Below are 25975 nucleotides of genomic sequence, written 5' to 3'. Positions count from 1 at the left end.
ATACAGATGGCAGCTCCTTTGTACACAAGGGAGCTCAAAAAGCAGGCTGTGCCATAGTGTTGGATACTGAGGTGGTTGAGGCACAAGCCCTCCCTGCCCACACCACTAATCAACAGGCTGAACTAATAGCTTTTACCCACGCCTTCCAATTGTCCCAGGGACAATACCTTAACATCTACACAGACCCTAAATATGCCTTTCCTATTCTTCTCTCCCATGTTGCTCTCTCTGGAGAGAGCGAGGGATACTTATAGCAAAGGGAGAATCTATAACCAATGCCAGCCAAATTATGGCCATCCTAGAAGCCTCCCACCTTCCCACAGCCATCGGATTAGTCCACTGCCTATCCCACCTGATGGACGATTCCACAGTTTCCAAAGGAAATAACTGGGCTGACGAGGCAGCTAAGGGCTGTGGCCTTAAAGGTCTAGACTTGTCCCACCCACCACAGGACATCCTTACACTACAACCCATGTCTCCCCTGTCATCTCCTGACCTTGTCAGATTCTGTCCTATCTACACCAGCTCTTTCATCTTAAGAGTCAATTCTTGTCTAACTTTGTCAAGACTCACCTGAAGCCCACCCCTGAGGATTTGCATTTCCTAAAGACTATTACTGCCTCCTGTAAGATCCTAACTCAGGATATTGTAGCCCCCCTTTCCCTACCCACCAGGTTAGAGGCTCTCTCCTGGGGACTGACTAGCAACTTGACTTTACCCACATGCCAGCAGTCAAACGTGTCCAATACCTCCTGGTCTTAGTGGACACATTCTCAGGATAGGTAGAGGCATTCCCGATTACTAACAAAAGAGCTCAGACAGTTTCTGATCTCCGTCTCCATGAGATTATCCCAAATTTTGGAAACCTTGCCTCCCTCCAGTCAGACAATGGTTCTGAGTTCACTTCTCAGGTTTCCCAGACCTTATCTAAAGCCCTTAACATTCCTTGGTATTTTCATATCCCATACCATCCCCAGTCCTCAGGAAAGATAGAATGAACTAACTGATCCTTTAAAAATACTCTTGTTAAACTATCACAAGAGCTTCACCTCGACTGGGTAAAACTCCTCTCCCTGGCCCTTTTCAGGCTACAAGTTCTCCCTCCAAAAAACCTCTATCCATCTTGCTCTTTGAGATCATGTATGGGAGACTGGTCCTAACTCCTGGTCTTTCAGCTAAATCCTTGTCTCTCCCTGACCACCTACTCACTCCCTTACTCTGTCATCTCTGCTCTCTTCTATGGGTCCTTACTGACTACTGTTTACCACGACCACACACTAACCCCTGTCCATCTCCTATTAACATTGGCGACCAGGTCCTTCTCTCACCTCCAGACCTAAGCCCCCCATCTCTTTCTGCTAAATGGAGAAAGGTAATTCTTGGGACTCCCACAGCTGCTAAGCTTGAGGGTTTCCCTCACTAGATTCATCTATCCCACCTCAAGCCTTCTACTCCCCCTCCTCAAGATAATGCCCCCTCCTACACGTCAGCTCCAATAGGACCCTGTTCCTCAAGCTCCAGAAGACGCCAGGATCAACCACCTTGTCTCTGGTTCTAGAGAAAATATGTCCCAATTATCCAGATGGGAGAAGTAGCAAAGGTCCACCATCGTCTGCCTGCTGGTCAGTCAGGAGTGCGCACGCTGGTGCTCCCCTTCCCGGAGCTGGGGGTGATAAAGGAAAAGGAGCCCCTACCAATCCCGGTTGTAGACTCAACAGCTGCCCAGAAGGATAAGAGGGCAATTCAAATCTTGCCCCTCTTGGTTATTGCAGGAAGCACGGCAGCTCTCGGGACTAGGACAGCAGGACTAGCCACTTCATTAACTTTGTATCATCAACTTTCTTCCCAGTTCATCCAGGACCTCCAGCAAGTGGCTCAGACAATACTTAGCCTCCAAGGACAGACTGACTCGCTGGCAGCAGTAGAACTTCAAAACCGACATGGACTGGATCTCCTCACAGCTAAAGAAGGTGGCGTTTGCATCTTCCTCCAGGAGGAATGCTGTTTCTATGTCAACCATTCCAGTATAGTAAAAGACAAAATCCAACAACTGCAGACAAATCAAGAAAAGCAAAGGGAACAGCTCGAGGTCTCTAGCTCTTGGGCCTTCCAGAACCCCATATGGAAGTGGATTCTGCCCTTCCTCACACCTCTTCTGCTATCTTTCTGCTTTTGCTGTTTGCACCCTTTATTAACTTCCTCTCTACATTCTTCCAACAACAAATGCAAAAATTCTCTAAGCAAAACCATTAATCAGTTACTCTTATAGGAATATCAACCTCTGCCCACAGAACCAGATGACAATGACCTTCCAATCGACCGTGATGGTGGAGACCAGTTATATCCTGAGAATGGCAATGCCCCTAATCAGCAGGAAGTAGTTTGAAGAGCAAACGTTGCCCCTATGCCCTCCTCACCACCCCCTTCCTAGCTCCTCACTTTTTAATAAAACAAAAAGGGAAGAATGTTGGGATCTGTAAGCAGACATCTAGGGAAAGTTCAGAGGAAAAGCAAATTAGGGCAGAGAAAAGAAAGAACAGGGATTTGGCCAAAGTTCTCCTGGATGCCACTGACTCAGATCCGGGAAAGAGAAAACAATAGCTCCAGCGAGTAGCTGGAAAAAAGGAGCCCAAGGGACGCAGCAGACCACAATCAGGTAAGAATGAATGTGCATATTGTAAAGACGAGGGACACTGGGTAAAGGATTGTCCCAAGAAAAAGCCATGAACTAAGGTTATGTTCACAGAAGAGGAAGAAGACGGAGGGAGTTGGGGTTCAGACCTCCTCCCTGAACCCAGGGTAACCCTTAAAGTGGAAGGGAAACCTTTGGACTTTCTAGTAGAGGGCCACTATCTTCCAAGAAATCATGGGTTCAGTGGGGCCACTGGCATTAAACAATATTCATGTACTACTTGAAGATCTGTGGACTTGGGAATGGGATGGGTAATCCATTTGTTCATGGTCATCCCAGACTGCCCTTACCCACTTTGGGGGAGGGGTCTACTAACCAAAATGAGGGCCCAGATACATTTTGGGCCAGAAGGGGCCCAACTACTAGATGTTAAAGGAAAGCCTATCCAAGTCCTAACAGTCAACCTGGCCTCAGAATCTGAATATAAAGTGTATGAACAACTCCTGGCTCATGAGAAAAATCTGAATCTTTGGCGGAAGAATTTCCTCAGGCTTGAGTGGAAACAGGGGGAGTGGGACTAGCCAAACACCAGCCACCTGTGTTTGTGGAACTCAAGTCAGGGGTGGATCCCACCCAGGTATACCAATGCCCAATGTGCATGGAGGCTAAAAGGGGAATAACTCCTCACACCTATAAATTACTCAAACTTGGGATTTTCAGATCTTGTCAATCTGCCTGGAATACTTCCTTGTTGCCGGTTAAAAAGCCTAACTCAAATGACTATCGGCCGATCTAAGACCTGAGGGAAGTCAGCCAGTGGGTGATAGGTATTCACCCACTGTACCCAACCCATATACTTTACTGAATTCCTCTACCACCCGAAAGGGACTGGTATACCATCCTAGACCTGAAGGAAGCCTTCTTCAGCCTCCCCCTGGCACCCAAAAGCCAAGAATATTTTGCCTTCGAATGGCACGACCCAGAGGTAGGCATCAACAGACAGCTGACTTGGACGCGCCTACCTCAAGGATTTCAGAACTCACCCACCATTTTCAACGAGGCCCTGCATGAGGCCATGGGTGAGTACAGGCTAACAACCCTGATGTTACTCTTCTCCAGTATGTAGATGACCAGCCAAGGACCAGGCAAGCTGCCTGGAAGGGACCCAGAGACTCCTACAAGTCCTGGGAGACCTAGAGCCTCAGCCAAGAAGGCACAACTCTGCAGAACTGAAGTGACCTGCCTTGGCTACATCCTGATGCTGGCTCTCCAAGGCCAGAAAAGAGACTGTTCTCAGCATTCTGGTACCACACAGTCACCGCCAGGAAAGAGAGTTCCTAGGGTCGGTGGGATTTTGCACACTCTGGATCCCAGACCTCACAGAGATAGCTAAGCCCCTTTATGAAGTCACAAAAGAAACTGAGAACTTTAATTGGACTTCAGAACAGCAACAGGCTTTTGACCATTTGAAGCAGGCCCTGCCATTAGCACTAGCCTTGGGGTTGCCAGATATTACTAAACCCTTTTGCCTGTTCGTGGATGAATGAAAAGGGATTTGCCAAGGGAATTCTGACTCAAACACTGGGGTCTAGAAACGTCTGGTAGCACACCTATCAAAAAAGTCGGACCCAGTAGCAGCTGGATGGCCCCCTTACCTGCGCATTACTGAAGCCACAGCACTGCTGGTCGAAGATGCTGATAAACTGACACTGGGCCAAAATTTAATTATGACCACTCCCCATGCCATTGAGGGAGTGCTCAAACAACCACCTGATCGATGGTTAAGCAATGCTCGCATGACCCATTATCAGACTCTGTTGATTAATCCTGACTGAGTTGTTTTCCAGCCCCTGGCCTCATTGAACCCAGCAACTCTCATGCCGGAACCAGAACTGGAGCAGCCACTACACTGCTGCGAAGAGATTTTGGCCCAGATGCACAACACCTTACCTGACTTAAAGGATACCCCTTTGCCTAATGCTGAGCATACCTGGTTCACTGATGGGAGCAGTTTCATCCATGAGGGTCACAGAAGACCAGGTGTGGCAGTGACCACTGAGGCTGAGGTAATTTGGGCTCAATCCCTTCCCCCAGGAACTTCCACTCTAAAGGCCTAACCTTAACTCAAGCCCTTACTGTGGGTAAAGGACTAGCCGTCAACATCTATGTGGACAGTCGGTACGCCTCTGCCACTGCCCATGTGCACGAAGCCATATATCAGGAAAGAGGGCTACTGACGGCTGAAGGAAGAACTATTAAAAATAAGGAGGAAATTTTATGGCTCCTTAAAGCCTTATGGCTCCCCAAGAGGCTGGCCATTATCCACTGACCCGACACCAAAAAGGAACCACTGACACAGCCAGAGCCAACAACCTAGCGGATAAGACAGCTGAGAACGTTGAACTGCAAGAGCCAACAGCCGCCATCTTGGCAGCCATTTTGCTGGAGCCACCCACCCAAACTTGCCAGAGGAGCCTCATTATACTGAAGAGGAAATAAAATGAGCCAGAAGTCAGCCCATGAGCCAATGTTTGAATGGTTGGTGGCATTCAACAGATGGTAAGCTAATCTTGTCCAATTCCTTAGCCAGAGTTGTTCTCAGGAAAAGCCATAGAGTCACTCATATGGGGGCAAAATGAATGGCGGGTGCTATGAGACAATCTAGAGTGACTTTTAAGGACATGTATAAGACTATTGATGACATTGTGACTAATTGCAAGGCTTGTCAGCTGACCAATGCCACCACCAATCCACAACACCCAGGATCATGCCTTCAAGGTAAGAGACCCGGAGCTTACTGAGAAGTTGATTTCACAGAGATTAAGCCTGGAAGGTACAGATACAAATATTTATTAGTATTCGTGGACACCTTCTCAGGATGGACAGAGGCCTTCCCCACCAAGGACAAGACCGTTCAGGTGGTAGCTAAAAATTATTAGAAGACATTTTACCCAGGTATGACTTTCCTCATATGATAGGGTCAGATAATGGATTGGCTTTTGTGTCAAAGGTTAAGTCAGAGTGTAGCCAAGTATCTTGGGGCAGATTGGAAATTATATTGTGCTTATACACCCCAAAGTTCAGGAAAGGTAGAGAGAATGAATAGAACATAAAAAGAGACCTTAACTAAATTGACCGTGGAGACTGGCAGTGACTGGGGGATGCTCCTCCCCTTTGCCCTATATATATAGTCAGAAATTCTCCCTATCAATTGGGACTGACTCCTTTTGAAATCATGTACAGATGCCAGCCCTATTATACCTAATCTTCAGTCTGATGCCTTTGCTGAAATAGATGAGGATGACTTGATCTTCTGTGTCAGGGATACCCAATGGGCTCATAAACATTTTTGGCCTAAACTTTGTGCTTTCTATGCCACAGGCCCAGTTCCAGAACCCCACAAGTTCTGGCCTAGAGACTGGGTCTACATGAAGCGGTTCCATCAAGGCACATTAGAACCAAGATGGAAAGGACCATACATTGTCCTGCTGACCACTCCAATTGATGGGATCGCTGCTTGCATTCATTATTTGCATGCCAGGCCTGCCAACCCATTCTCAACCCAAGAAGACTACCTGATTCCTGCTGCCCTGGAATGCAGAATGTGCTGCAATCCCGACAACCCTTTGCATGTCAGGTTATCAAGAGCCTCACCATCATCTTAGGACTACTAACCACATGTACTGTTGTCTGGAACCCTCATGTCCCTGTTAATACCTGCATCCTATGGGATTATGGCAGTCTCTTAGCTACAGAATCTAGCACAGTCCTCACCAAAAACATGGTCTCCTGCGCTGAGTTCCAATTTGGTCCTCACCATCCCATCAGGTCCTCCTCTCTGAGGAGAGCAAAGCACACCTTCATATGTGTCCCTCCCCTTTTGATATCCCGTGGCGACAGGAAAAATGCGGGACCGTGGCTGACCTTCATTGTGCAGAATGGAAACATGTCTCAACTGGACTCATCCAGCTGGCTAGAGACCCCAAATATAATGTGGATGGACGTTCAATACCCAATACCCCTCACCCCACCATGCTACAACCCTGAATCAGCTTAAGCTTTCCTTTACCGACAAGGGTAAAGCTATACCCATTGGTGCAGGGGAAAAATTTGGGGCTGTGCCTTTGGAAAACAGGAAAGCATGGGGGGATAGTGCACTCTAGATTGCTTCTTTCTGAAGGGACTTCCAGGGCTATTGGCCCTAACATTGTCTTACATCCTCCCTCACTTGGCTCAATCACTACAAAGACACCTCAAGTGGCAGGGAGCCCCAAACTCCCACCTGCCCCTTCTCCAAACCTAACCAAGATAAGGGGCCTTTCTAGGAACTCGAGTCCGAACGCCTCTGAAAATTGATGCTTAACATGTATGTAGCTCTGAATGGGACTCACCTGGACCTCACTGAGTCCTGTTGGCTATATTATGACTCACAGCCCCCTTCTATGAGGCAATGGCAGTCATTAGTGACTTTATTCTTGCTGCAGATATGACCAGTTGCGGATGGCATCAATCCCCATATGTCAGACTCACTCTCCAGCTGGTCTCCAGAAAAGGGACTTGAATGGAGACAATTCCAGACACTCATAAGAGCCTCTGTAACAAGACCTTAAGTATTGGGGTAGGAACAGACCAATATCTAGCACATCCCATTAATACCTGGTGGGCTTATTCCTCTGGTTTGACCCACTATACATACAGTAAGCTGCTCTCAGATTCTTACTGTGTGTTAGTACAGTTGGTTCCCCCGCTGATTTACCATAGCAATGAAGGGTTCCTCCTAGCCTTTGACCCACCAAACCAAAAGTATGTAAGAAATAAAAGGGAACCCATAACCACTGTCACTCTATCGGTAGGACTGGGGCTGGGAGCATTGGGAGCAAGAACAGGTATCACCTTGTTGGTCCTCCAGGACAAGCATTACAGACAACTAAGAGAATCTATAGACTTAGACAGCCAAAGATTGGAGGGTTCTATTTCAGATCTAGAACAAAATGTTGATTCCTTAGCAGAGGATGCCCTCCAGAATAGAAGAGGGCTCGATTTGTTCTTCTTACAACTAGGGGGACTATTCACAGCACTCAAGGAAGAATGTTGTGTCTATGCCAATAGGTCAGGTATTATAAGAGAGTCATTGGCCAAAGTTAGAGAAGGTCTGAAAAGAGACGCAGGGAAAGAGAAGCGAGATCAGGATGCTTTGAATCTTGGTTTAATATGTCCCCTTGGTTAACAACTTTCCTATTGCTGCTGGTCACTTTCGGACCATGTCTATTAAACAAGTTAATGGCCTACATTAAGCAAAGGCTAGGGGCCATTCAGTTGATTGTACTATGGTCACATACCAAAGGCTGGCCACTGATGAAAACAATACCAACCTATGAACTCTCCTTCCCACCGATAAATAATTCTATTCCTCTTTCTAGTCTGTGTTTAGTCCAATAGGTTTTCGCTTAATGGAACCCACCTGGAAATCACCTATGCAAGCTGACAGATTTGCTGATAGCCACCTGGATTGTTCCCTGCCCCTGCAGCTGGATCGACTAGCCATTTCAGCCTTCCTAGCCCTTGATGTCGACAGCCCCATGGCCAGCACTGAACAGATACATAATTAGAGATCTTTAGCCCCAATCCCACCTGGCAGGCTGAAATGATACATTGATAGCCCCCTCCTCCCCAGCTAAATTATTTGGACAAATCTAGAGGCTTTGAGACAGTATCCTCTTAAAAGGGGGGAATGAGAGGTCCAAAGTTTAAAATCAGAGTCTTAGGGCAGCATGACTGAAGTCCTGGATAAAAGTTTAGACAAAGGACCAGGTTAATTAAGACATGTCCAGCCCACTGCAGGGAGTAATCAGGCTCAACCACTTTCCTTCCTGCACTTAAGAGATACCTTTTCCTGGCAACCCACCCAGAAGGCCCCTAGCTTGTGACCACAGAGTGTGCTAATTGCTCTTCCCTAGCAACAGCTAATCAGCACATTCCAGGCATTACTCATGATCAAATACTCTCCAGAACCGTTTTATGGTCTTGGCACCTAAAGTAGACCCCATACCTAAAACTTGGAGCCCCTGCTTGCAATTTTGCCCTTTAAAACCTTGTTCCCCTAGACCTCAGGGCCGCATTCCTCTCTTTTTCCATAGAGAACTTGCAACCTGGGCTCGAGCTTGTATTGAATAAACCCTCATGTGTTTTGCAACAGACTCAACTCCTGGTGGTCTTTTGAGGTCTCATGATCTGGGCACAACAGTTCATGTTTCTATATTGCAACCATTATTTGACTTGTTGTTTTGCCATGCTGTAGATTGAACCCAAGGCCTGGGGCACATGAGCGAGTACTCTTCAGCATCGTACTATAGACTCTTCTTTTCTTTCCCTGTACTGAGGGAACCCAAGGCCTGACATATACTGAGCAAGCTCTATTCCAAGCTCTATTTTTTGTTTCCTCAAGCCAATGCCTTGCTATGGAGCCCAGGCCATTGTCCTGTCAATTCTCCTGCCTCAGCTTCCTGAACACTAGGCTTACAGGAGTGACACCTGGCTTTAGAATGTTGTGTCTTATTTCATGGTGACTGCCATCTGAACACATTTATAAATTAGCACTGCTTCTGACATCAGGACCTCTATTTCATGAAAAGAAACTATGCCTATGAACTACTCTAGTGGAAGCAGTTACATTTTCAAAGTTTTTCCTTTAAAACATTAAATAATTCTGTGTCCTGAAAGGAGTACTGCAAACTCCAAAATGCTTCCCTTTCCCTGGAAAATTTCCCATGGTTTAAATGGGAATCTGATTCAACATGATTTAAAGCCATGAGAGCATATCCCCTGCCATCCCTCATCCTCATCCCCCTCCCCCCAACCCCTGCTCTGGGAAAGTCTTCAGTGTGGGCACTACAGGTGTGCTTATTGTCTGTTTGCTTTCTGAGACAGTGTCTCACCTTGCAACTCTGTTTGGCCTGTAGATCAGGCTGGCCTTGAACTCGGAGATCTACCTGCCTCTGCCACCCCAGTGCTGGGTTCAAAGATACACACCCCCACTGCCTGGCTTGTATATGTTTCTTTAAAGACTTGGCTTCACTCTGCTGTCCAGGCAGCTCTCAAACTCAGGGGCTCAGTTAGGCTCACCACTTCAGCCTCCCAGTAGCTGGGGCTGCAGGCAGGTACCACCAACTCAATTAGGTCACGCTAATGGAATCCCGAAGTGGAAAAAGCAAGCCACCACCGGCAGCCACACATTTGAGGGCGGAATTCTAAGCTGACCTCCCTAGCAAGGAGATGCTCTCAGCATAACATTTGACACTAGGCAGTGACATCTGTACACCTGTAAAGAGAAACACTGACCAATGCCGAATTTGTTTGGGCTATTTTGTGAGTTGAAATTCACCTCACCCCAAAATATTTCAGTCATTCTACAGTGCTGAGGAAGAAAGTCAAGTTAGGAAGATGTGAGCAAAGGCCCAGTGACCAGAGTACCCAAACCTTTACTCACCGTGACAGAAGGGAAGCGAGAGACTTTCGGAAGGTCGACTGGATATCCAGCTGCAGCAGTCTGGGGATGTCTGGGTACCCACCCAGCTGAGCCCACAGAGTCTTCAGCGATGTCTTCTCCGCTATCGGGTAGCTTGAAGTAGACAGCTCAGCATTCCAGATGGTCTCTGTCGGACCTTGTCTGTGGGGCAAGAGCACCAGGCGAAGCATGAAGCCTGGGAGCTCCACGCTAGCCAGAACACACAAGCCCCATCTGCCTCTTCGCCACCCTGTTCTGTGCTGTCCTCCTGTGCCCCAGTCTGGGCTGCAGTGTCCCCCACTCCCCTGGGGGCAGAGATATGGGAAAAGCAGAATTTGCTGATGTAATTATCAGAACACGTCTATGACCTAGTCACCCAGTTTCACACCACCTTCTTAGCGTCACGAAGTACACAGGCCTGTACTCTGTGAGTTCCAGGCCAGCCAGGGCCACACAATGAGACCCTGTATCCAAAACAAACAGAACCCCAAACAAGACAAAGCATCTTGCTGAATTAGCCGTGGAGACAAACATACTCTCACACTGCGTGCACCAGAGCCCAACCGTGAGGAAAGGGAAGTTCTGGGGTAGAACGGGATGCTTTTGATTGGAAAACAAACAAACAAACAAACATTGGGTACCACTTCTTATCAAAAGCTTAACACTGTCCTACTGTGTACCTGAGTGCTTTGAGAAGGCTGGATTTCTTGTCCTCAACTAAAAACTCCAAGACTGGCCGTTGAAATTTGGTAAAATCAGGGATCTGGTTGAAGCCAGAGATCACAGGTGTGGGCTGGCTGAGGTTTAGTTTAAACGCCTTTTCAAGCTAAAAACAAAGCCAACAACGACAAAAGCCAGTTAAGAGATGTGGGGGATGACACTGTATCCATCCCCAGTCTTCTGGTCACACCCACCACCACGGCACCTTATTCCTTCCAGGGGGTGAGGACGCTGAGACAGGGTGGCCTGAAACTGCTTGTCACGTCTGTAGCTCAGGCTGGTCTTGAACTTGCTGTCTGTCTGCCTCCCCTCTGTGACTGGGCCTTCTCCCTTTCCTGTTTTTTTCTTTATGCCTTGATGCTTCCCCACCTGGATTCTGGCCTCCCTGACCCCAGAGCAGTGGTCCTCAACCTTCCTAATGCAGAGACCCTTTAAATACAGTTCCTCATGTTGTGGTGACGCCCCTACTTCATGACTGTAATTGTGCTACTGTTGTGAATTGCAGGGTAAATATCTGTGTTTTCCAGTGGTCTCGGGCAACTCCTGTGAAAATGTCATTTGATTCCATTGAGGGGTCATGAGAGCCAATGCTTTAGAACCCGAGTAGCCTCTGAAACTTCTGAGATGCTGTTCTTCCTGCTAGGTAGCTTGTGCCACCGGCACCCCATTTGCGTACATCTATAAAGACCACATTTACTAAATCAAATATTGGAGGGTTTTCTTGTTTGTTTTGCAAAGAAGTCTAACATTTAAAATATAGTTGTTATGGAAAGTTCCAGATGCTCTAGTCTGGCAAGGATCAGAAGTCTGACCTACTCAAAAGAAGCAAGTATGGAAATATTGCAAATTAATCAATTATTTTGTCTTTTTTTTATTGAACCTGGAGCTTGCTATGTAGACGAGGCTGGCCTCCCAAGTGCTGGAATTAAAGGCATTCATCACTATGCCCAGCCCAGTTCTAATATTAAATACCACCAGCCTGTGCTAAACTCTATTAATAAATGGTAATGAGCTGGGCAGTGGTGGATCACGTCTTTAATCCAGCACTCGGGAGGCAGAGGCAGGCAGATCTCTGAGAATTCAGGACCCGCCTGGGCTGCATAGTGAGTTCCAGGACAGCCAAGGCTACATAGAGAAACCCTGTCTCCAAAAATATTAAAGAAAAATGTTATCTAGACATTAAAATGTTTCTAGGACTCCAGCTGGTGTCCCAATGAAATGACACAAAAGCTGGAACTTTGGGAATGGTCTCCAAGATCTCACTGCCATGACCCCTAGACAGAGCCTTTGCTGGTACCCATGGGCAAGAGGACTTGAGCTGTGTGTGGCCATGAACTCAGTGATGGTTGAACTGTCCCTGGGCCCATACGTGGCCCCTGGCTGTGCTAGCTACACCCTCGAGGGCCATCCTCCCAGCCTGCCACAGCCAAAGGACTTCACGGGGCGGGGGGGGGGGGGGTGGCGCTTGAATGTGTCCTCACCGGAAAAGATTTCCTAGTAGAACCCTGCAGCAGCATTTTTGCCCAAACAACTGGTCCCCACTTTGAGATGTTTGCTTACCTTTTATATTGGCATGATAGTGTAAGGAGGGCTTGTGTGAATGAATCTAGCATATTCGAAAGACTAATCTTGCGTGGGCACCCTGCTCGCCCAGGTACACCCAGAGACCGCACGCTCTGCCATGTCATCACAACTGTAGCGGTTAGGGCCGAGAGGTGGCGCGTTGCCCAGGATCAAGCAGTGCTCTGGCCGAGGACTAGAGAGCCAAGGCAGCTTGCGACGCCACCTTCCTACCTTCGCAAGCACCCACTGAGCATGCGCACACGCACGACCTCGGAAACAGCCTCTAGCTCACAACCTCCCAGCTCTGAAGCTTTTTTTAAAGGTCATTGTTACTTGCAAAAGCATGCTGGTACTGTCTTGGAAGGGGCACCGGGGTGGACGCCAGAATTTACCAGGCTGTCTGTGCCGGGTACTGTGTAAGCAGCTCAGCTCCTTGTCAGCTCAGGGTTTAAAACTGGACTCTTAATGTTCTGGGGAAAGAGTAGCCAGCCATAACCAGGCAGAAGCCAGCACACACTTGTAATCCCAGCACTTGGGAAGCTGAGGCAGGAATGTGGGCTGGGGTTCAAGGTCAGCCTGGTTATATGGACAGAGACTGTTAAACAACACTAGCAAAACAGAACCAGTGCCTGGGAAAGAAACAGTTCGTGCTTTCTAAAGCATCTCCCCTCCAACTTCACGGAAGGATGCCTGTTCCAGCTGTGGGGTCATCTGAAGTCTTGATGAGGTGGACTGAATGACATCCCACCAGAGACACGCCATGTCCACCTGAACGGGTGAACATGACCTTATTTGGACAAAGAGTTTGCAGATGTGATTAAGAGTCTTAAAATGAGAGTGTCCTGGACTAATTAGGTATGTAATGAATTTGCTGCCATTTGTCCTTGGTGTCAGAAGACGGAAGACACACTGGCCGTCTGAAGGCAGAGACTGCCTGTAAGGTGGGCAGGTGGCGTCGGAGCTCCTGGAGCTGAGGTTACAGGCTGTCTTGGCTCTGGTCCTCGGCCAGAGCACTGCTTGATGCTACATGTCATCTCTCCAGCCCTAAAGCTACAGGAATGCCAACAGGGGGCTACGTTGCCATGAGAGAGGCACAGAACCCGTCTCTTCCTGGACCTCTGGGGCAGTAAGCCCTGGGACACTTTGCTTTCATACAAAGAAGATAAGATGATTTCTTCCTTTTGGCAGTGTGGTAGAGGATTCTTATTTATTGTTGTTGTCCATACTTGACAGATGTTCAAGACAGGGAATTTACCCCATAGCCGAGGCTTCCCTGGAATTACCTATGTAGTCCAGGCTGGCCTCAAACAGTAATCCTTTTGCCTCAGCCTCTCAAGTGCTGGGATGGCAGGCATGAGCATGCCTGCCTAGTGTACACAGTTTCTTCCAGGGCAGCCAGAGCTGCACAATACAGAGGTCACATCTCCAACAAAAGCAAACCACCACCACATCTCTCTGTTCTGCAGCAGGCTGGAAAGGCGGTGAGGAAGCAGTTACCTGGCTGAAGAAGCGCCCCATGGACCACAAACACTGCTGCCGCCTCTGCTCCAGACTCTTCTGTTTGTCCATCCAGACCGACATCACCTTCTTCTGATAATCATCAATTCTGTTCAGCATGATGTACAGGTTCTGTGCCTCATACCCTTTCCCAGTGTTTTGGATGTCTTTTAATCGTTTGGTTATGTTGTTTCTTGGGGAAAAAAAAAAAATCAATTAGATCCATACAGTTCTCAAGCCCAATTTAACACACCTGACTTCCGTTGTTTCCATTCCTACCTCACTCTGAGTTAGCAGGAGGTATGGCAGGTGTGGGAGACTTGTTTAATTTCCCTGTAAGAATACATTTCTTCCAGGCAGTGGTGGTGCATGCCTTTAGTCCCAGCACTCAGGGAGGCAGAGGCAGGAAGATCTCTGTGAGTTTAAGGCCAGCCTGGTCTACAGACTGAGTTCCAGAACAGCCAGGGCTATACAGAGAACCCTGTCTTGAAAAAAAAAAAGCCAAACAAACAAAGAATAGATTTCTAATCATCTATATTGCTTTCAAATTTGCATGAAACCTCTGAAGATTTGTGTGTGTTGTAATTAGTTTTGCTTATTTTAATCCACCCTTCAGGAGGCTGAGGTAAAGGGAGTGGGTTCTAATATAAGGCCAACCTGGGCTAAGTTCTAGGCCAGCCTGGGCTTCGAAATAAGACCCTGCCAAAAATACAAACAAGAATAAAGATCATATTTGACACCTTCTTATGAAGCCATTCTAAATTGTTGTTTTATTTATTCTTCTTCTTAGGGAGGTGCACATGTTACAGCACACATGTGGAGGTCACCCTGCAGGGCTCACTTTAGTCCCTTTTCATGGGTGTCTCCAGGATCAAACTCAGGTCATCATTGGCTTACCTACTGAACTGTTTTTACAGCCTGAAGCTTTGTTACTGTTCTTAGGTTATATGGTTTGTTGTTGTTTTTTTTGCATTTTTGTTTTGTTTTCAAGACAGGGTTTCTCTGTGTAACCTGGCTGTCCTGGAACTTACTCTTTATACCAGGCTGGCCCCTGCTGGGATTAAAGGCCTGCACATTCCCAGGTAGCCAAGCACTTGAGTCTGTGAGCCTATGGTGGCTGCTCTCTTCAACTACCACACTAGGCAATTGATCTACTATGGAGCTATATCCATGACAACTAAAAAAACAGATTTATTTATTTTTATTTTGTATGTATGAGTGTTCCGCCTGCGTATATGTGTGGGTGCCGTGTGCATACCTGTTTCCCCTCAGAAGCCAGGAGAGGGCGCTGCACACCCCAGAACTGGAGTTCTGCAAGGTTGTAAGCCACTAAGCCAATGCTGGGAACTGAACCCAGGGCCTTGTACATGCTACACATATGTTCTACCACAGAGCTATGTCTCAAATCAATGTCATCACTATTTTTAAACAGTCCCGAGCTACTTAAAATAATTCATACATCAGACACAGAAACTGGATGTATAAAAATTAGAAAGTCTTTGGGGATGGAGAGATGGCTCAGTGGCTCCCTGGGTTGGATTCCCAGCACCCACATGGTGGCTCACGACTGTCTGTACTTCCAGTTCCAGAGAATCCATTACCCACTTCTGACCTCCACAAGTACCAGGGATGCTTATGGTACACAGACATATATATATATATATATATAGGCAAAAGTCATCATACATATAAAATTTTTAAATTATATTTTTAGTAAAGATAATCAAGATTTTAGTGTTTTAATAACTGCCAAATCCCACACACATCTATAACCCCAGCTACTTTTGGGAAGACAGATTTCAATTTTCTTCTGATTGTTTTGTTTGAGTCAGGGTTTCTCTGTGTAGCCCTGGCTGTCCTGGGATTCTCTGTAGACCAGGATGGCTTCAAACTCAGAGATCCAGCTGCCTCTGCCAAAGTGCTGGGACTAAAGGCATGTGCCACCACTACTGGGCTCTGAGTTTTTAATCATATTTGAGGGTCAGGAGGATGCCTGTACTCAGGCATCTCACTCAGCAGGTCACCTTAGGGGCAGGGTTCACCTACTCAAAATCTGCTCTCGTGTCAGCAATGAGGCTTCAGGTATCACCCCAAACAATTATTTTTCTTACTCATAAATTTAAGGCATTTTGTTTGTTTAAAGCAAGATCTTACTGTGTAGATTAGGCTGGCCCCAAACTCTTGCCTCTAGAGTGCTGGGATCACAAATGTGTGTTGCTTGGTAAGTGTCTACTATTAGAAGCCTGGCTCGTGACTGTGAAGCTTTAAAATAAAATAAAAAAGCCAACAACAAAAAACAAGTGGAGGGGGGAGCAGAAAGAAGACAAGGACAAGAAGGGGTACAGCAACAGCTCTGAAGGGTGACTTATGTCTTGTAATCACAGCACCTAACTTCAAAGAGTCTCAGCTACCAGCTACTTGGGAATCTAGAGCAGGAAGATGCAAGTCTGATGCTAGCCTGGGCAATTTAGTAAGACCCTGTCTCAAAATAGTAAAGATGTCTCAGTGGCCAAGAGGCCTCTTCCAGAGGACCTGGGTTTGATTCCCAGTACCCACAGGCAGCTCACAACCATCTGTTCCTCCAGTTCCAGAGGATCTGATGGCCTCTTCTCAGCTCTGTGGGCACCAGGCACACAGCAGCAGACTATTTTGCCCTCTGCAGGCTTGGAGAGGGGCTCTTTGCCAGCTGCACATAGTTTAAATCTGAGGACTCTGGAGAGAGAATAAATGCCAGAGCCCAGAGAGAGAAAGCGGGCTCTCAAGAGAAAGAAGAAGGCGGTGCTTCCCCCTTCCCCATTGCTGTTGATGCAGTCTAATAAGAAGAACTTGGAGATCTCCTGAAATGACGATTGGACTTGCCTCAAAGAACCCAGTGACCCTAGCCAGCAGGAAGCAAGTAGAGAGAACTCTGACTTCTCTCCCCAGTAACCTCCTTTCTCTCCTACCTGGTGTTGGAAAGGTTAGGGGTGGAGAAGGAAGGAGGCATTCAGAAACCAAAATAAAGTAGATTTTAAAAAATGCACTATAGCCTTATCTGGGTTTGATTACAAACTGTTGAAAGTATTCTCTAAGTATTGGGAGGCAGAAGGCTAGCGGGGCATGGCGGTGGTTATCCCAGCACTCAGAAGACCTGAGCAGGAGGGTTACCATAAATTTAAAGCCAGCATGGACTACAGAGTGAGTGTATGCTGCCCAGGAGTACAGGGAACCCTGTCTCAACAACAACAACAGACAAGCAAAACAAACAAAAACTCTCAAAGAATTTATGGTAAATGTTTAAATCTCTTCATTGGAGGGAAGGGTGGGTTGGGTAGTGACCAAGCAACTAAACTGGAATAAAAATGGAGACCCAGGGCTCATAGTAGAGAGGTGTGAGGCAAAGATTCCTACGAAAGGCAAACAGACTGAGAACGGTTTTGTTTTGTTTTGAGACAAGGTTTTCAGGCTGGCCTGGAACTCACTGTATAGACCAGGCTGGCTCCCAGTTCAGAGATCTACTTAATTCTGCTTCTCAAGTCCTGAGATTAAAGGTGTACACCACCATACCAGACCCCTAACTTATTTTCTCTTTTTCTTTCTTTATCTCTCTTGTTCTTTCTCTCTTTCCTTCCTTCCTTTCTTTTTCTTTCTTCTTCTCTTTTTCTTTCTTCTTTCTTACTTTCTTTCTTTCTTTTCTCTCTTTCACCTCTCTCTTTCCTTTCTTTCTTCTTTATATTTGTTTGTTTCTATTTATTTTCTATTTGTTTGTCATGTACTCCAGGATGGCCCCAAACTTGTTAAATTGCTAACAATAGCCCTGAATTCCTGATCTTCCTGCCTCTACCTTTAAAGTGTTTGTAATCACAGGTATAAACCACCAGGTCTGGCTTTTTCTGATATTAAAAAATGAGGAACAATAATAAAGCTGTTCAACAATAAACCTTCCATCAGCCACTTCAGAAATTGTGTAGAGTCTGACAGCCCATGCCTGTAATCCTGCTCCCCTGGAGGCCAAGGCTGGAAGGTTGAGAGTTAGAGGCCAGTCTGGGCTACAAAGTGAGTTTCAGGTCAATGTTGGTTACAAGGTGAACTTTATCTCATTTATTTTTTTGCTTTTTTTTTTTTTCTAAGACAGAATTCTCTGTGTATCCTTGGCTGTCCTGGACTGGTTTTGTAGACCAAGCTGGCCCTGCCTCTGCCTCCCTGAGCACCGAGATCACAGGTATGCACCACTGCACCCGGCTGAGCCTTATCTTAAAAAAGAATAAATAGATAAACCAGGCCAGACATGGCTGTGTATGCCTGTAATCCCAGTATTGGTGGACAGAACACAGGTGGGTTCCCTGTCAGCCTTATGGGGAGTTTCAGTGAGAGATTCAGTCTCTAAAGAACAAGGTGGAGAGACATAGGAAAAAGACACCTGGCATCCTCTGTCCTCCAACTTCCTTGTGCAACACATACACATGCTCACCCCCCCCCACACACAAACACACACCCCTTCTGCTTTCAGCTCCCAATTGGAATTACAAGCATGTGCCACCATACCTGATTTCCTTTTATGGTCTTAGAACCTCCATCTTGCCCATCCTTAGTGAGGGCATGTTTACAGCATGTGATCTGAGGCTGGAGAGATGGCTCAGTGGTTAAGAGCAGTTGCTAGTCTTCCAGCAGACCTGGGTTTGACTCCCAGCACCCACACTGTAGCTCAAAACTGACTACTGTCACCACAATCTCAGGAGAGCCAACATTCTCTCTGAGCACAGGTATGCATGCAAGCAAAATACCCATACACATAAAACAAAAATAATTTAAAAATTTAGAGAATATGATCTGATAAACATGAAAACTCTAGGCAATGACATTAGGACTCTACCAGAAAGCAGTATACATAACAATTATATCTACCTGGCAAGCTGGATCAGCCTATAGGCAACATACTTGCGGGACAGATACCCCAGCCGAACTGTATTCGTATGAAGTAATTCAACTATGAGATTCCTGGCAAATGAGTAATGCTCTGAAGGGAGTCCAGACGTTTGTGCAGCCTGATTTAATAAAACCAGGTTCCTCCTTTGAGCCTCCACATTAACGCAGTATCTGTCTTCAGGGTGCTGGTCAGGGAATGCGGACCCCATCATCTTGCCTCTCCTGGTATCAGAAACTGGGCTTAGGAACCAGGGCTTGTCTATAGGGGGAAGCCATGGTTTCTGGCCCCTTTCAGAAGCTAAGATCTGTGATGGCTGGAAGGATTGAGTGGTGAGAGATGGTAGTGTTGCTATGGGCTTCTCCTCCCTGGAAAGGGCTTTCTCATCAACAAGGGGGGACTGTGATCTGTGTATCCTAGAACCGATGACACAAGGCTGAAACTTTCCAAGTGGTTCCACGTCAAAAGAATCTTGGAGTTCCTGAGTTTGTCTTGAAGTGTCATAAACCTTCGCTCTTTGGATCTTCTCAGTAGGGAAAGGAAGCTGAGAGACCGGCAAACCCAGGGCATCACTTGGGAGAACACTTGCCGGTTCAAGTTTTGCAGGGGAAGCTCTGGGACTTCTCTGAGCAACTGCAAAGGGAGACCCATGCTGGGGCCTCCCAGGAACTGGGAGTTCCTCGTCCATGGAGGAACGCAGTGGGATGGGAGTGAGTATTAGGGGGGAGACTTCCGGGATGATCCATGAAGGACCTTGTGCAGGGGTAGAATGGGTCTGCCTGTAGGGAGTGTGTTTGCTGATGGCAGGAGCCTGGGAGGGGAAGATGTCGGAAACCAAAAACTCCTTTCGGGCATCAGAGCCTTCAGGAACAAAGAGTTCTGGACTCTCTCTAGAGATGGGGGGGATCCTAGGTCCAGGAGATGGTCTGGGGCCAAAGGGGATTTCTGATATTAGAGATGGCCAAATGTCTCCAGTTCTGAGCAGCCACTTAGGACCAAGGGATGGCCTTGAAGTGGGAGGAGCCTCAGGTGTCTGGAGCTGTCTCATTGTAGGAGCAACTCCCGGTGCTGGGTACTGTGCAGCAATGACTTGACCTCTGTCTTGGAGCATCTGTCTGTAGGTAGGAGAGATCCGTGGTTCTTCAAGCTTTCCAGAGTCAGAAAGAATCCTCAGGCCTAGGCCCGTCGTAGGGGCAGATGGAACATGGGCAGGAGAAGGTGTTAATTTCTGCAGTAGAGGGAAATCCTTCCATTTTTGAGATAGCCTGTCAACGGCAAGAGGAATATGATGGGCCTGAGGTGGTTGGTGACTGGTGACTCCCAGTCTGTGCGGCTGGTTAGTGGTCATAATATGTGAGCTATCTTCTGGTGTGGTTAAAATCCCCCACTTCCAGGCCAGGTCTGCAGTGAGCGCATCTTCTAGCGCTGCCACCTGCTCAGGGGTGAAGGTGATAGCTGATGCCTGGGTTTGTTCTCGTGTGAAAGTGACCCCCAAGCCCTGGGCTTTCTCAAGAGTGATTGTGAATGTTAGTGTTTGCATGTGCTCTGGAACAAACTGGCCCAGCAATGACTGGGCCCTCCTGGATGTGAGGGTAGCCTGCAAAGCCTGGACTTGCTCAACTGCCTGGGTCTGCCCTGGTGTGGGAGTGATTCCCAATGCCAAGTCCTCTTTTTGTGAATGTGGGACTCCAAACATCTGAGACTGTAGGGTACTTAGGATCAAAGTTGTCTGGGTCTGTTTAGAAGTGATAGCTGGTTTTTCTGTCTGAATAGACTTGTGGGCAATAGGGGTTTTCAGGGTTTGAAAATGCTTAATGAGCCTTCTCCTTTGTGCTTCAGCCTGCTCAGGAATTAATGGAGCATCCAAACCCTGAGATTTCTGAGGAAGAAGAATACCCTGAGCCTGTCTCTGTGAAAGAGTGAGAGCGATGCCCAGGGCTTCTGCCTGCTCAGGAGTGAGTGTGATCCCCAGGGAGTGGGCCTGCTCAGGGCCCAGAAAGATTCTGTGTGCCTTGGCCTCCTCAGGAGTAAATGTGACTCCCAGGGCCTGGGCCTGCTCAGGGGTCACAATGACCTTCTGTTCCTTGGCCTGCTCAGGGGTGAAAGTGATCCCCAGGGGCTGGGCCTGCTCAGGGGTCAAGCTTATCCATTCTTCCTTATCTGGGGTGGAAGTGATTCCCAAGGCTTCAGCCTGCTGAGGGGTAGGAGCTATCACCAGAGCCCGGGCCTGCTGAGGAGTGAGAGTGATCCCCAGAGCTTGGGCCTGCTGAGGGCTCAAACTGATCTTCTGTGCCTTGGCCTGTTCCCGGGTGAGAGTGACCCCTAGGGCATAGGCCTGTGGAGGGGTGAGAGTGATCTTTGGTGTCCTGATTTGCTCAGGGGTAAGAGTGATGCCCAGAGCTTGGGCCTGCTGAGGGGTGAGAAATATCTTCTGTATGTGAGCCTGCTGAGGTGTGAGAGTGAGCCCCAGGGCCTGGGCCTGCTGGGGAGTAAGACTGATTTCCTGTGCTTGGGCCTCTTCAGGTGTGTGAGTGCTCTCAAGATCTTCACTATGTGGGGTAGAAGCTTTCTCCAGGGCCTTGGCTTGCTCTGGAGTAAGACTGAGATCCTGCTCAGGTCTTTGAGTGATCTTGACAGCTTCGGGCTGAGGGGTAGGTGCTATCTCCAGAGCCCGGGCCTGCTGAGGAGTGAGAGTGATCCCCAGAGCTTGGGCCTGCTGAGGGCTCAAACTGATCTTCTGTGCCTTGGCCTGTTCCTGGGTGAGAGTGACCCCTAAAGCATAGGCCTGTAGAGGGGTGAGAGTGAACTTTGGTGTCTTGATTTGCTCAGGGGTAAGAGTGATGCCCAGAGCTTGGGCCTGCTGAGGGGTGAGAAATATCTTCTGTATGTGAGCCTGCTGAGGCGTGAGAGTGAGCCCCAGGGCGTGGGCCTGCTGGGGAGTAAGACTGATTTCCTGTGCTTGGGCCTGCTCATGTATGCGAGTGCTCTCAAGATCTTCACTATGTGGGGTAGAAGCTTTCTCCAGGGCCTTGGCTTGCTCCGGAGTAAGACTGAGATCCTGCTCAGGTCTTTGAGTGATCTTGACAGCTTCGGGCTGAGGGGTAGGTGCTATCTCCAGAGCCCGGGCCTGCTGAGGAGTGAGAGTGATCCCCAGAGCTTGGGCCTGCTGAGGGCTCAAACTGATCTTCTGTGCCTTGGCCTGTTCCCGGGTGAGAGTGACCCCTAGGGCATAGGCCTGTGGAGGGGTGAGAGTGAACTTTGGTGTCTTGATTTGCTCAGGGGTAAGAGTGATGCCCAGAGCTTGGGCCTGCTGAGGGGTGAGAAATATCTTCTGTATGTGAGCCTGCTGAGGCGTGAGAGTGAGCCCCAGGGCCTGGGCCTGCTTGGGAGTAAGACTGATTTCCTGTGCTTGGGCCTCTTCAGGTATGCGAGTGCTCTCAAGAGCTTTGCTTTGAGGGGTAGGAACTATTTCCAGGGCCTTGGCCTGCTCGGAAGTAACCCTGATTTTCTGTACTTGGGCCTGCTCATGTGTGCGAGTGCTCTCAAGATCTTCCCTATGTGGGGTAGAAGCTTTTTCCAGGGCCTTGGCCTGCTCGGGAGTAAGACTGACATCCTGCTCAGGTCTATGAGTGATCTTGACAGCTTCAGGTTGAGGGGTAGGAGCTATCTCCAGAGCCCGGGCCTGCTGAGGAGTGAGAGTGATCCCCAGAGCTTGGGCCTGCTGAGGGCTCAAACTGATCTTCTGTGCCTTGGCCTGTTCCCGGGTGAGAGTGACCCCTAGGGCGTATGCCTGTGGAGGGGTGAGAGTGATCTTTGGTGTCTTGATTTGCTCAGGGGTAAGAGTGATGCCCAGAGCTTGGGCCTGCTGAGGGGTGAGAAATATCTTCTGTATGTGAGCCTGCTGAGGCGTGAGAGTGAGCCCCAGGGCCTGGGCCTGCTTGGGAGTAAGACTGATTTCCTGTGCTTGGGCCTCTTCAGGTATGCGAGTGCTCTCAAGAGCTTTGCTCTGAGAGGTAGGAACTATTTCCAGAGCCTTGGCCTGCTCGGAAGTAACCCTGATTTTCTGTACTTGGGCCTGCTCATGTGTGTGAGTGCTCTCAAGATCTTCACTACGTCGGGTAGAAGCTTTTTCCAGGGCCTTGGTCTGCTCACGAGTAAGACTGATTTCCTGTGCTTGGGCCTGCTCAGGTCTTCGAGTGATCTTGACAGCTTCAGGTTGAGCGGTAGGAGCTATCCCCAGAGCCCGGATCTGCTGAGGAGTGAGAGTGATCCCCAGAGCTTGGGCCTGCTGAGGGCTCAAACTGATCTTCTGTGCCTTGGCCTGTTCCCGGGTGAGAGTGACCCCTAGGATGTGGACCTGTAGAGGGGTGAGAGTGATCTTTGGTGTCTTGATTTGCTCAGGGGTAAGAGTGATGCCCAGAGCTTGGGCCTGCTGAGGGGTGAGAAATATCTTCTGTATGTGAGCCTGCTGAGGCGTGAGAGTGAGCCCCAGGGCCTGGGCCTGCTGGGGAGTAAGACTGATTTCCTGTGCTTGGGCCTCTTCAGGTGTGTGAGTGCTCTCAAGATCATCACTATATCGGGTAGCTCTTTCCAGGGCCTTGGCTTGCTCGGAAGTAAGACTGACTATCCGCTCAGATCTTCGAGTGATCTTGACAGCTTCGGACTGAGGGGTAGGAGCTATCCCCAGAGCCCGGGCCTGCTGAGGAGTGAGAGTGATCCCCAGAGCTTGGGCCTGCTGAGGGCTCAAACTGATCTTCTCTGCTTTGGTCTGTTCCCGGGTGAGAGTGACCCCTAGGGCTTGGACCTGTGGAGGGGTGAGAGTGAACTTTGGTGTCTTGATTTGCTCAGGGGTAAGAGTGATGCCCAGAGCTTGGGCCTGCTGAGGGGTGAGAAATATCTTCTGTATGTGAGCCTGCTGAGACGTGAAAGTGAGCCCCAGGGCCTGGGCCTGCTGGGGAGTAAGACTGATTTCCTGTGCTTGGGCCTCTTCAGGTGTGTGAGTGCTCTCAAGATCATCACTATATCGGGTAGCTCTTTCCAGGGCCTTGGCCTGCTCGGGAGTAAGACTGACTATCCGCTCAGATCTTCGAGTGATCTTGACAGCTTTGGGCTGAGGGGTAGGAGCTATCCCCAGAGCCCGGGCCTGCTGAGGAGTGAGAGTGATCCCCAGAGCTTGGGCCTGCTGAGGGCTCAAACTGATCTTCTCTGCTTTGGTCTGTTCACGGGTGAGAGTGACCCCTAGGAATTGGACCTGTGGAGGGGTGAGAGTGATCTTTGGTGTCTTGATTTGCTCAGGGGTAAGAGTGATGTAGAGAGCTTGGGCCTGCTGAGGGGTGAGAAATATTTTCTGTATGTGAGCCTGCTGAGGCGTGAGAGTGAGCCCCAGGGCCTGGATCTGCTGGGGAGTAAGACTGATTTCCTGTGCTTGGGCCTCTTCAGGTGTGTGAGTGCTCTCAAGATCTTCACTATGTGGGGTAGAAGCTTTCTCCAGGGCCTTGGCTTGCTCCGGAGTAAGACTGACAGTCCGCTCAGGTCTTTGAGTGATCTTGACAGCTTCGGGCTGAGGAGTAGGTGCTATCCCCAGAGCCTGGGCCTGCTGAGGAGTGAGAGTGATCCCCAGAGCTTGGGCCTGCTGAGGGCTCAAACTGATCTTCTCTGCTTTGGCCTGTTCCTGGGTAAGAGTGACCCCTAGGGCTTGGACCTGTAGAGGGGTGAGAGTGATCTTTGGTGTCTTGATTTGCTCAGAGGTAAGAGTGATGCCCAGAGCTTGGGCCTGCTGAGGGGTGAGAAATATCTTCTGTATGTGAGCCTGCTGAGGCGTGAGAGTGAGCCCCAGAGCCTGGGCCTGCTGGGGAGTAAGACTGATTTCCTGTGCTTGGGCCTCTTCAGGTATGCGAGTGCTCTCAAGAGCTTTGCTCTGAGGAGTGGGAGCTATTTCCATGGCTTTGACCTGCACGGAAGTAAGACTGATTTTCTGTGCTTGGTCCTGCTCAGGTGTGGGAGTGCTCTCAAGAGCTTTGCTCTGAAGGGTAGAAACTATTTCCTGAACCTGGGCCTGCTTGAGAGCAAAACTGATTTCCTGTGCTCTGGCCTGCTGAGGCCTGAGAGTGATCTTGTCAGCTTCGGACTGAAAGGTAGGAGCTAGCATCAGAGCCTGGGCCAGCTGATGGCTCGAAACGATCTTTTGTTTCTTGGCCTGCTCACGGGTGATAGTGATTCCTAGGCCACTGACCAGCTGAGGGGTAAGAATGGTCGTTGATGTCTCAGCTTGCTCAGGAGTAAGAGAGATGTCCAAAGCTTGGGCCTGCTGAGCGGTGAGAAATAATTTCTGTATGTGAGCCTTTGGAGATGTGACAGTGAGCCCCACAGCCTGGGCCTGTTTAGGTGTGTGAGCTTCGAGCTGAAGTGTGAGAGTGTGCCCCAGAGCCTGAGCCTGCTGAGGAGTGAGAGTGATCCCCAGAGCTTGGGCCTGCTGAGGGCTCAAACTGATCTTTTGTGCCTTGGCCTGCTGAAGGGTGAGAGTGAGTCCCAGGGCCTGAGCCTGTTCAGGAGTGAGAGTGACCTCAAGAGCTTCGGTCTGAGGGGTGAGAACCATTTCCAGGGCCTGGGCCTGCTCATGAGTGAGAGTGAGCTCTAGGGCCTCAGCCTGCTCAGGAGTCAGACTGACCCTTTGAGTCTTAACCTGTTCAGAGGTGAGAGTGAGCCCCAGGGCCTCAGCCTGCTCAGGAGTCAGAGCGATTTCATGAGCCTTGACCTGCTCAGGGGTGAGAGTGATGCCCAGGGCCTCGGCCTCCTCTGGGGTGATGGTGACCTGCTGTTCTTGGGCCTGCTGTTGTATTTGGAACAGCTGCTGGTCTAGGGTTATCCCCAGGGCCTGGGCCTGTTCAGGAGTGAGATTAGTCATTTGTGCTTGGGACTGCTGAGGGGTGAGTGTGACTCCCGGGATCTGCTGAGGGGTCAGACTGACCCTCTGTTCTTTGGTCTGCTCAGGGGTGAGAGTGAGCCCCATGGCCTGGGCCTGCTGAGGGGTCAGACTGACCTCCTTGGCCTTGGCCTGCTCAGGGGTGAGAGTGAACCCCAGGGCCTGGGCCTGCTGAGGGGTCAGACTGACCTCCTTGGCCTGATCAGGGGTGAAAGTGATGCCCAGAGCCTGGGC

General features: G+C 49.0%; 2 protein-coding genes across 2 annotated transcripts in view; both read right to left on the bottom strand.

Moving 5' to 3' along the window:
• Positions 1 to 25894, bottom strand: part of LOC132655745 (protein FAM186A-like) — a 41104-nt gene extending 15210 nt beyond the window's left edge. The window contains exons 1-4 of the mRNA XM_060388625.1: positions 18801 to 25894; positions 13917 to 14109; positions 10817 to 10962; positions 10119 to 10298 (exon numbers count right to left, since the gene is read on the bottom strand). Of these exons, the coding sequence (XP_060244608.1) occupies positions 10119 to 10298; positions 10817 to 10962; positions 13917 to 14109; positions 18801 to 25828 (7547 nt within the window). The 5' untranslated portion in view covers positions 25829 to 25894. The remainder of the gene's footprint in view (positions 1 to 10118; positions 10299 to 10816; positions 10963 to 13916; positions 14110 to 18800) is intronic.
• Positions 25878 to 25975, bottom strand: part of Fam186a (family with sequence similarity 186 member A) — a 50720-nt gene continuing 50622 nt past the window's right edge. Inside the window, exon 5 of the mRNA XM_060390496.1 lies at positions 25878 to 25939. Within this exon, the coding sequence (XP_060246479.1) occupies positions 25878 to 25939 (62 nt within the window). The remainder of the gene's footprint in view (positions 25940 to 25975) is intronic.

This window comes from Meriones unguiculatus, chromosome 8 (genome assembly GCF_030254825.1).
Source record: "Meriones unguiculatus strain TT.TT164.6M chromosome 8, Bangor_MerUng_6.1, whole genome shotgun sequence".
Lineage (NCBI taxonomy): Eukaryota > Metazoa > Chordata > Mammalia > Rodentia > Muridae > Meriones > Meriones unguiculatus.
The sequence above is the reverse complement of the archived record's forward strand: the minus strand, read 5'-3'. Positions and strand labels throughout refer to the sequence as shown.